General features: G+C 39.6%; 1 protein-coding gene across 1 annotated transcript in view; it reads left to right on the plus strand.

Annotated features, from left to right (window-relative positions):
- LOC116310778 (A kinase (PRKA) anchor protein 6) overlaps positions 1-12,479 on the plus strand; it is a 175,576-nt gene that overhangs the window by 63,016 nt on the left and 100,081 nt on the right. Inside the window, exon 8 of the mRNA XM_039603722.1 lies at positions 2,108-2,238. Coding sequence (XP_039459656.1) covers positions 2,108-2,238 — 131 coding nt within the window. The remainder of the gene's footprint in view (positions 1-2,107; positions 2,239-12,479) is intronic.

Here is a 12,479-nt window from a genome sequence, read left to right on the forward strand (position 1 = left end):
TAAGTACAGTAATTTACTTGACAAATGTGCAAAAAGCTTACATAAATTAGGGGATTTTTAAATGTAGTTCTTGGCTTGGATTCAAAGTTATAGACTGTGTGAGGGCACATATTAGCACAGAAAAGAACAGTCTAACCAGCTAATGAACAACTTGACTGATTTACTGATTCACTGACCGACTAACTAGCCAGCAAACAGTCTGCAAACGCAACCAAGACAGAAATAGAGAGAAGTAATGAAGGAAAGTGGAGAGACATTTAGATAAACTCTGTTTTTTTTCCTCCGAGAGGCTCCAGTTAGTTTCATTTCTATAACAGCAGCACATACACAAACAGAATATTCTCTCGTTCAAACACACCTCAACACAGACAGTGCTGTTGATTGTGTATTGCCGGTTTGTTTATTAGCTCGCTGATTGAGCAGCTCTGCCTTCTACAGATTGGATGACCTTTCCAGATCCTTCCGTCGAGTCCACTAAGTAGATCGGACGGAGAACGCAACTCGACGCGACAACACTTTATTCAGATTGTTACTGAATGAGGAAAAAGCAGGCGGTCATATGTGTGTATGTGTGCAGATTGGGCTGTTTGTACACACTCACTCTGCCTTCATTGGTTCAATTGAGGCCTCATCTCCATATAGTTTGTATGCAATTACATCTGAGCGGCGCTCTGAGTGCCTCTATATGATTGTGTCTGGATACCGAGTGCAACTAGCTGTGATGTGTGTGTGTGTGTGTGTGTGTGTGCGAGAGAGAAGGATAATTTGTGAGAAAGAGCAGCGAATCATGCTCCATGTGTGAATATGTTTGTTTTTGTGTGTGAAGCAATTGATGGTCAATTTGTGTGCGTGTGTGGCTTTATGGGAACATTTGTGCGAGCTTGATGGGAGCGTGTGTATGAGGGGTAATTTGTGCCAGAGAAAAGCAATTCGTATTAAATGTGTGCGTCAGGTTTTATGGGTGATCTGTGTTAGTGAAATGTTTGTGTGTGTATGTACATTTATATGCATACACATGTACGTGCCGTTCCATAGATGCGTGTGTATGTTGTCACCTGACGCGGAGGATAAGTATGGAGAGTGTTTCTAGTGGCTTGCTGAATGCTCGCAGGGTTTTAAAGGGCACGTCCGTCAAAACGCAGCACGTCCGAATCTCCTTCATCTGCAATAAACAGCTAATCACACTCAGTGGAAGATGATCCCACTCAGACCCGTGACTTCATCATGCACACACGCTCTGTTCGCTTTCAAGAAGGCTCACTGTGTTACCTTGATTCTGGTCATCTTGGTCTTTATATAAGACAGGGTATTTGTACGTTGTAAGAAGCTCTGATTTAAGTTCGCCTTAGAATGTATTAAAAAGTCTTACTCTTGAGGGGTCTTTGCAGAAGTCCTAAACCAGAGAAAGGCAGGAATTCTTCATGGAAAACCTGCAATTCAGCAAGCTGAGAACATGACATATATAGACATAGTGTTAATTTGTAGCATGACAGATTATTTTACATTAGGCTGTTTGGCAGCATAGGGTGCCAGGGTCTACTTTTATTTATTTATTTTTAAATATTATAGATGGTTTTATTCATTTATTTATTTAATCGACTAAAACATAAAAAACTCTTTTCTGTGTAGCATTAAAAGTCTTCATTTTATACTGCAGAAACCTGTTAACAGTGTATTGAATGACATCTTAAGGGAATTTTATAATAAATATAAAACAACATCTTCTCAAGGTTAAGCAGTAGTGCAAAATATTCTTTAAATGTTGCAAATTATTCTCAAATTATTCTCTCAAAACAGTTAAAAACATTTCAAAAGAAGCTGCTAATCAAGCCTGTAAGTTGCATTTTTCATTGCATTGTATTGTAGTTTCTTTTCTTCCATTAATATTGTTATATTGATTGTTATGAAGCCCTTTGAACCATCATCAGCATCCACAGCATATCGTGGAAACAGCATATCAGTCCTCATTGGTGATAGCAAGGTACAACTAACAAACATAACAGAGAATATGCTGATGTGAACGCAATCGCAGAATGAACCAAAGAAGTGTAACAAATAATTCCATCTGGGTAATATATACCCCTGTGTTCTGCTTTGTTTTCTCCAGGCGGAGCAGACCACCAGTCAGTGCGAAGCCCAGCGAATGGCCTTAGAGCAGATGGCTATCAAACTAAGCAGCCTGCAGTACCCGTCACCCACCAACAGGAGGCACTGCAGTCACCTGGCCAGGAACAACAGGTAACTGCACGACAGGAAACAACAGAATAAGTGATTAGTAATTTTCTGTTAGCTTCCGTAATTGCTTTACAGTGCTCTATATTTTGTAAAACAAATGCATGTCTCATGGGAGGACCTGTTAAAATGTCCCCACATCCCCCATGTACACACACATTCATGTAATGCTAATTATGACGCATACACTCAGAATCTAATTGGTAGATGATTCATTGACCTCCTGGGCCACAGTTCATCCACCATTAGGCTACCATATTTTTCGGACTGTAAAGCGCAATATTAATCAACAGGTCTATTTTCATACATAAGGCTCATTAAGCGAAAACAAAATGTGACTGAAAGCCTTGAGTTTGAAATCTGCTTCCTAAGCATGTCTCTTATTAGGTGCCATTTTGGGGTCCTTATACACACACAATAATATTATGTTGAAGCACAGTAACTCCGCGAGGCTCCTGACTACAGTAGCCGTAATGCTCCGACAATCCATCAAGCGGTGCAGCTTTGTAGCTTACCAAAGTCGTACTAAAACATTTTCACAGATTTTTGAGCGCCGTGTAACACTTAAATTCCGTTTGAGGTCAGTAAGCACAACCAGAATTAATACATAAGGTGCACCGGATTATAAGGCGCACTGATGATTTTTGAGAAAATTAAAGGATTTTATGTGCGCCTTATAGTCTGAAAACAACGGTAATTTAGCAAACTGGTTAACAAACCTCAAACCTGCCGCATGACTAGGCTCAGGGTCTTCATTCTTGGGGTTATGAGAATCAGACAGTCTCTCTATATAGAATTTAAAAGTTATCAAGCCAGGATAACAACAGCTCCCTACTTTAGAGGTGATCACTGAGATTTTAAGGGAGGTCACAGGGATCAATGCAAGTACTACAGAACCGTAAGACACTAAGCGACCACTTTAAACCATCAGTTTAATGTGCTAATTTAGTGTAATATAGGCTCGAGCTTATCCCAGCTAGGGCCAAAGGTGCAGTACATCCTGGACAGGACGCCACTTTGTTACATGGCTAAATTCTGAGTAGAGATGTGTGAAATCATGTTATTCTAACTTAAATTCACAGAAATAAAATGACCATCTCTTATGAAGGAAAGAAGCAATATGATACAGGGATGTATGAATTTCACGTGGTTGCCAGTAGTTCGAGCGTTCCTTAACAGCGAGCTTCCTCATTGATGGATCAGTCATAATTTTGCTGATTTGGCATTTTATCACTGGGATTAAGGTTGACTCCAATTCCAGCCATCATGGATTAACTGTACAGTAAAATAGCACAACAACAGCAGTGGCTGCAGACATGCTGGCCAAAGTGTGGAACGATTGTGTGTCTGTGGGGCGACTCATTGAGCATTTGTGAACAGTGAAAGTTTTGCATGTAAAACTTTATATTCAGCCATGTATTTTAAAATTTACCCCAAGCTTCTGTGTCTATTACTTATAATAATAATATATCCTATAGGAGACAGATGATGCTTTTGATACACCCTGTAGAAATTCTAAGCACTCATAAAACTGAATTTCCCTCCTGTGGTCAACTGAGGGACAGAGCCTGTGAGCCCAGAAGTGCCAACCATTGTTCAAACCTTCTGTTTGCAATGTGCAGCCAATAAGAAGAAAACTGTCTCAAAGGGAACAGAAAGTGAGCTAAAACAATGAACTAAGGCCCAATAGGAGACAAATGAGGACTTCTTTCTTGCTGCTCCTGTGTATTCCAAGAATAAAATACAGGGAGCTGTAAATGATCATAATAGATCCACTTTAAAGTCATTTGTTCTGACTTTTAGAAGTTCCAGCATCTCATCGGACCTGTTAAACGAGGTGTTCGAGTTTGTGTGTTGAACGTGCAGAGGACAGAAGCTGCAGAGTGTAATGGAGTGCAAAATAATAAGAGTGAAAACTAGCAGGTCAGTGTTGTCCGTTGTGATAGAAGAGACACAGGCAAACATAACAGACAACACACACATGCAGCTAAATGCAGTCACACACACACACACACACACACACACACACACACACACACACACACACAGTGTGAGCGTTAACAGCAGTAATCTGGTGTGGCCAGGCTCGGCTCGGCGAGCACCGTCTTTGGTCACGCTGCCTGTCGGCGTTTCATCCCCGGCTTTGAGGAGCTTCTCGCTGCAGTTATCACTCACACACAGGGCACACACACACACACACACACACACACACACACACACACACACACACACACACAGAAAATGACAACATACACTGAGTAGTGTGTATGCAAATAAAAAAACTGAGGCTTAAATTACTCCCTTTGAGTCTGTAGCATGTTGTGTTCTGCAGACTTTGCGGGTGTTGTCAGTGTGACTTCATGGTGGCTTCTGCAAAGAGTGCAGTGCGTGCGTTGTCTGTGCAAGTGTCCACATATACGAATCAAACCCACTGTAGTGCCACTGGACTGTCTTCTATTTGAATTAAATAACAGTTGTTACAAGCGCAAGTTGTTTGTGCGCAAAGAGCGAAAACCCACAGCACAAATGTAAATGAAAGCCTCATCTTGTTTGTGTTTTTCAGCCCTCTGAGGCTGCGGCGTAATATTTCAGTAATTTACATTGAATGTGTTGGACTCTAATTGGTTATTCATATGTTAGCTGCTGCCTTTCACATTTACATTTGGGTATGTGCAAGCGGGTGTGTGTGTGTGTCTGTCTGTCCAGTGCAGTGGTGTGTGTGATGAGTTTTGTATTAATTGGATGTTACATGTTTTTCTTTGTGAGTTTCATTCAGTTGAGATTTTTGGTTTTGGTTCAGTTGTGAAGAAAATGAAGGTCAGACTTCTTAGAATTATTCACTAATCTCAAGCAAAATATCTCAATTCTAAATTATTAGCAGAATGAAAGTTAGTTAGGGTGGAAGATATAGATTTTTGTGGTAACTAAAGTAATTAAAAAGTCCATTTTTATTTTTCATATTTCTTATTGTTATGTTCAAAATAATCTAAATGCTTATGTAGGAAAGATGAGGCATGTCCAAGCTCCTTCACCTTTTACCTTATTTAACATTTTTATATCTTAAAAAAGTCCAACATGAATACATGAAGGACGAACATTAAAATTGAAAGCAAATGCATGTTTAACTGAATGACTGAGTGACTTGACTTTGCAGGAATTAATGACTTTGTGATAAGAGAGAAACAAGGAGGATTTAGACTTTGTAAATATATGGATGAATAAACTTAATGTAAGAATGAGAAGGACCCTACACAGGTTTGAATCCAGAACCCTCTGACTGTGAGGCAACAGTGATACCACCTTAAAACGCTGCTATCCAGTTCTACTTTAACCACAGACTTTTGATGGCTGTCTACAACCATTTGGTAGCTGAAGATGACATTTTAGATCTTTTTCAGGACTAATTATTGTAAAGTGCTTCACCATAACTTGTCCAGTAGTTTTAGACAGATGATCTAGAGACATTTCCCAATTTTTCAGAGTTCTCCACTCCTCCTTCCACTCAGAGTTATTATAGTTTTCTATTTTCTAATTAGTTTTTATTTTTGATTTCATTTTGACTTTTTGTTATTAATTCAGTTTAGTTACTGTTATTTTCCAGAGGGGTTTTCTTGTTTCTGTTCAGTTTTTACAATTTGAAACTTTTCTTATATTTTAGTTTTTATTAGCTTCAGTGTTAGTTTTAATCTTGGAGGGCATACTGTATGTCAGAGGCACGATTTAGGAAAATCAGTACTGCTATTACACTGAAATGAGTTGACTCACAGTCTCAATAAACTCGTCCATCAATGCCTCGTCAGGCAAACAGGACTAAGGACATTTCATCTATAGTATTATATTATTTTATTTAGTTTTGTTGACGAAATCATTTCAGTTTGTTTATTTTAGTTAACTTAACCCTTTGACTGCCTGCTCAACCATTTGGTTTAGCATATTTTGAGAGACTATATATAATGAACTGGAGTACTTAGCTTAACTCAACCTTATTGAGCCATCTCTACCACTTGGTTGAGTTATGTTATCCTAAAAAAAAACACTAGATGGCACTGTGTCAGGATATGGCAGGCCTCATCTGCCAGCCTCCAACCAGGAAATCAGAAAGCAAAAAATCACTCTGGACACATGGACTGTTTTGGCTAAAAGTTTTAAAGGTAAGTACATTTTTCTGCAGTATAAACATGTCAGAGTCTTTACTGAACATGATTATGTCATTTGATACCAGAAAATAGCTGTAATAAATCCATAATATTTTTTTAAAAACATGCTCAACCAAACGGTTGATTTGTCAATTGATGGTAAGAGTAGCAAAACTTAGCTAATGTTTAGAACTGTTGTTTTAACATATGAAATTGACTATTTACTATTGAATATAAATAATTTAATGAAGTTTAATGAATGCTTGAAGTTCTAAAACATTAGAGATTCGATATAAGGCTTGCAGGGTTTTCACTGGCTCTGAAAAAGAAGATGCAATTCTTCTAGGAAGGCTTAAACAGTCTTTACGGGGTCCAAGTAATCCTCAAGGAGGTCTGACAAGTTGTGACAGTTTTTGAGAAGGGACCACAGGTCTTTGAGAAGATTTAGGGAGTCCTGTGGCAGGTCCTTGAGGAGGTTCTGTATGTTAGAAGGAGGCCCTTGATGAGAAATCTTGATAAGAGAAAACAGGAACCACCAAGGAGTACCGGAATGATAAAGAGACCATCCTGATTCTTGAGGTGCTTCTGCTGGTCCTTGATATGAACCTGAAGAAGCTTGGTAGTTCTTACTGGGGTCCCAGAAGTTCTTGGTAGGTAGTGGTCCTTGACCACGCAGAAGACATCTGTGGCAGCTTCAGTGGGTCATTGCTAATGTTCCAGTGATTCAAGCTGCTCTTGTATGTTGAGGGCATAATAAATGTCCAGCACCTAGACACCTCATTGGGTGTCAAGTGCATTGGCACTGTTCGACCAAATCGCACAGGTGGAGCCACTTTGATGACAGACAAAGAGCTGATGAAGAGAGAGCGTGGAGCTTTTGACTACAGGTCTGCTGAAGGTGTGATTGCAGTTAAATGGTTTGACAACAAATGTGTGAACCTGCTAAGTAATGCTTCTGGGATCATGCCACTTTCAACTGTCAAACGCTGGAGCAAAGAGTCCAAGGCGAAAGTTATGATCCCATGCCCATCACTCATCCCTGCATACAATGAGCATATGGGAGGATAGATCTCTCTGACATGCTGGTACACCTGTACAAGACCCCAGTCAAGTCTACAAGATGGTACCTGTCACTCTTTGGTTACATGCTTGATCTGTCCATTGCAAATTCCTGGCTGGTCTACAAGAGGGAATGTGGACAACTAAACCAGAAACCAATCACACTCAAAAGATTCCGCCTGGCAGTTGCGCATAGCTTGAAACAAGTCAACAAGCCAGCATCCAAAGTTGGCCGACCATCATCCAGCTCTCCACCACCACCAAAGAAACGATACACCCCAAGACCCTCACAACCACAGCCAGATGTGCGATATGACTGCTTTGGGCATTGGCCACTTCACTGTGACAAGCGAGGCCGATGCAATTACTGTCCAAAGGGCGTCTCAAGATGGAAATGCCAAAATGCAATGTTTTCTTGTGCTTGAATGCCAGTCAGGAATGCTTTGCAGTGTACCACCAGAAGATCTAATCATCAAGGGGTATTGGTGAAGTTGCATGAACGGCAAAAGAAAAGAGCCAGAACTGTTTCAGTGTGTTCTCAAATTTTTCCAGTGCAAAATGGTAATGGTATATAATATACCACCAGAATTTTCTGGAAAATAAAATAAAAATGTTAGTGCTGTTCCAACACTACAGTGAAAAGTTTATGTTAACAACAGGTCAAAGTGAATATGTATGTTTATGAATTTTCGGTAATTGCAGATCAGGTTTTTGATCAAATTTACAATATTTTGGTGTTTTATACATTTTGTGGTTTGTTATTATAACGGCCACTGTTGAAATGGAATCCAACAATGTTTGATGTTTTACTACCACAATAAAGTGGGTCAAATACAAAATTGGGTAGTTATTGTTTTGCAAAATGAGTATAACCTTTACTTTTTTCTACTAGTTATGTCTGTATAACTTTATGTAGTTGTACCATAGAGAGACATCTCAACCGTTTGGTAGAGGGTAATATTTAAAAAACTATAAGGTGTGTATGAATTTTTTTTTTTGATTGTGATCATTATTGACCTAAAGGAATAGAAAATATGGACAAATAATTTTTTCATTGTATTTTTCTTGGTGAGGCAGTCAAAGGGTTAAAGTGTTTTTTCACATTTAGTTTTAGTTTTTTAGCTTAGTTTTAGGGAACTTTCCTATACTACGACGTGTTAGTCAGTGTTTTTAGTCCACAAAACTCTAAATAAATTAAACTTGTGCACCACGCTCTTTTCCAAGATCTAATAATAAAATAATAAATTAGTGAGTGAATGACTGATTAAGCACCAGGGTATTTTTGGTTGTGGACAACTTGATTTGAGTGTTTCTGTAGGAAGAACGCGTTAGCATGGATGAATGAAGAAGTGTGTGAATATCAGCAGGGGCCTCTGTGCTGCTCTTCATTGACAGTTCGATTTTAATGTCTCTGTAGGATGAATCCATTAGACTGGGCGAGTGTCAGTGAATCACCTCATAAATCCAGCAGAGTCTCTGACTGAAAGGTGACGGCTGCCAATATGACTCATTCAACCTTTCATTCTATCGCTTTATCCTCCTCTCTTGTCATCCTTTCTTCCTTCACTCCATCTCTCCCTGCGTTCCTCCTCACCCTCTGTTCCTGCTCTTTCCCGGTTGCTCTTCCTTGACCTCTGCTTTGTCTCCTCTTTCTTGGCCTTCTGCTGCCTCTTTGTTTCTCTGCGTGTTTTTCTCCTGCTCACCTTACTTTATTTTGCATTCTTTCTCTCAGTGCAACTACTTTGTTGCCTTCCTCTATGCATCACTCCTATCCTCTTCTTTTCTTTTATTTATTTAGAATATCTGTCTTCTCATCTTATTGTTACCTTCTCCACAGTTTCCTCTTTCTCCATTCCTCTCCTCTTTCCCGTTCTCTCTCTCTCTGAGAGCCTTGCTTTCCCTCCTCTTGCCTTCTGTCCTTTGCTCTCTTCTTTCTGCTGTATGGAGGATGATGAATTAGAGACAGCAGTTATAGCCGCTATCGGCGTTGCAGCAGCAGGCAGCAGGGAGAGAGAGAAAGGGAAGTAGAAAGTGAAGTATGATAACAAATCTGTCCATTTAAGCCTGAAAGACACTGCCAGTGTTTTAACCAAAGGTTTTTAGTTAGCAACAAGGTATCTATCCTGAATCCTGTTTAAAATACAATACTAGTTAAAGAACTTCTCAAAATATTGACACCACGGATCATTAAAAAAATAAATAAATACATAAAGGAGTAAATCAGTAAGAAAGTATGATAAAGTATTTAAAAATGAAAGATCCCAATATATTTTTTAGGCCCCTCATGAAGACATTTTAAGTTTAAGTTGGGTGGACTATCACCTGACACTAACAGTGTTACAGCAGTTATTTTGAAAAGCATACATTTGACATCATTCATATAAAACTCAACACTGACTGAAAGACATAGGGAAGGAATTTGGAGCTGGGAGACAAAGAACTACAGAACTTCAACATCTATCATAGCGTCACACTGGAAATTGTCATAGTGCAGGGGTGTCCAACTCCGGGCATCAAGGGCTGGTGTCCTGCAGGTTTTAGATATCACCCTGGGTCAACACACCTGAATCAAATGATTGGTTAAATACCAGGCCTCTGGAGGACTTCAAGACATGTTGAGGAGGTAATTTATCCATTTAAATCAGCTGTGTTGGATCAAGGACACATCTAAAACCTGCAGGACACCGGGACTCGAGGCCTGGAGTTGGACACCCCTGTCATAGTCCCTTCATTGCAGATTGAAGCTGGGCCCAACAAATACCTTTGCTTAGTGTTTGTGTGCCATTCTCTGTTGTGTTTGGGTAGAAAATAGAAAATACAGACAGGATGTATAGAGTTCAGTGTTACACTGAAACACATGGCAATTACCTACTTAATCTCAGCAGATGCACATTTATTACATCATTGCAAAATAATGCATTGAAAACTGTCTGGATACCTAGTGTAGATATCAATATGTTTTTCCATGTAGGTTTGCACACTTTCTATCCACATTATTTTTTATATCCAGTGTTGACTGGAATTATGTCGAGGTAGAAATGAATAATAGAGCCTTATAATTCAAATTTCCTCAGGTGACTGAATGTCAGAAAGGCTCTCTATAATACTCCTGTGCACTCTGTCAACGCAGTGTGACAGAAAGCGAACTTGACACTTCAAACACTCTGTAACCATCCCGGTGTTGAACGCAGCCCCACAGTGGCGCCTCGTCGATCCTTCCTCTCCAATTTGTCTGTTTTCTCGTCTTCCACCCCCCGTGAGATACTGTTTTACAAAGCATTTAGTTAACATTAGTGTGAGAACAAGACGGAAATGGAGGAGAGGAGGGGAGGTGGAAAAACGACAAGAGAAAACAATCTGTACGAGTGTTGTATCTGCTTCATCTGTCTTAGTCAGTAAAGGGCCGCTCTGCTCAGCGCATAATGAGGAACACCGCCTCTGGGGGAAGGAAGCAGCGTTTGCTTGCTTTGCTTTTTTCTCCTCGGTTTAGCTTTTATTTTACGGAGAATCACTTTCAGTGGAGGACAGGAGGTGTGGGGAAAGGATAGGACGAGAATAACAGAAGATCAAGGCGGGGGGAGTTAGGTGAACAGGTGGAAAAATGTTGGCAAATCTTGTTTTATTTCTCTGTAGCCGAGAGCAGGAAAATGGAGTTATGAAAAAAGCCACAGAAGATGAAGAAAACAATTTTTAGAAAGTAAAAGCAGAAAATGGGGACAAGTTCGAAATTGTGATGGATATAAAAACCACAGAATAAACTAAGGTCATTTCTGAAAAGTGGGGAACAGGATAAGAACAGAGAGCTTTGGGAATGAGTTTGTGCAAAATAACACAAAATTATTACATGTAAAACTCTCAGTCACGAGGAAAGGTTAAAGTGGTTATTAATCATAAGTATTCTTGAGATGACAGAAGCAATTAACATTATAAATATTTCAGAAAATGCCATAGTTACAAGTTCCTTATGTGCGGGAGCAGAAGTAAACTTTTCCAAGATGCAGGAAGTATAATTTTATTAAGGTTTTGAAAACACATGACCAATAACCATGTGACCATTGTGACCAATAACCACGTGATACTAACTTGTCCTCCAGTTTGTACATGTGAACATCATGGTGACAGTGTAGCATCAAATGAATAATGCCCAGTCATGCAGGCCTAGAGACCGGTCTGCAACCATATGGCCGGTCTTGAAGGAACAACGAGTATTCTCTGACTGGTTGCGAGTGGTTGCTGGAGTTTGATGCCAGACAGTGCGAAAATGATTGCTAATGCCCCAGTCATGCAGGGCTGGTTAGAGAAGCCCTGGCAAGAACCTGTCCCTGTTTAGGGAAAAAATCTGTATTGCCCAACCAGTTGGAAAAAACTTCTTGTGATATGTTTGGTTGCAAGGATATTGCTGTGGTGGTAGTTTAAATAGAAGTGACTGACTTGTCTACAGACACTGTTCAGGTACTCTCCGAGCTGTAGTGAAACAGGTGTCCCAGTCAGGTATTGCGACCACGCCCCCAACTCCAGTACTCAGGTCAATGATGATTTAAAAAACACTTCACTCCATTCGTTATTCAAGTTATGAAGAGGGAGCCTATCCTAAATCCATTTTTGTGCCAGGCTGTAAACATACATTTAAGGTTGTAAAGTTGGGCATTTTAATTTGAAATTGTCACTTTAAGCCATTTGAGCCAAAAGTGAGTAGAACTGCAGTTTTGTGTGCACGTAGCATTGGCTTAATTTTTCAGCTCCAGAGATTGCCAGTTGATTAAGATTCACTTATTGGGTCTATATTGCAAAACAACAGGCACAGATGTAAAAATATTTACATGTATATAATTTCCTCAGGGATTAATAAAGTATTGTGATTCTGATTCAGGCCCATAAATGCATGTTTTCACTCCAAAGATATTAATAGTTTGAATTTTGTAGCTTGTAGGAGACAATGGGAGAGAGTTGAGTATTTTTTGTTCCATTTGTTGTTGTTTTTTCGTAATTTCATTCATAGTTTACTCTCCCTACTTTGATGGAACATCAAATTGTAGTGTGTTTCCTTTTTTA

Source organism: Oreochromis aureus, linkage group 19 (genome assembly GCF_013358895.1).
Source record: "Oreochromis aureus strain Israel breed Guangdong linkage group 19, ZZ_aureus, whole genome shotgun sequence".
Lineage (NCBI taxonomy): Eukaryota > Metazoa > Chordata > Actinopteri > Cichliformes > Cichlidae > Oreochromis > Oreochromis aureus.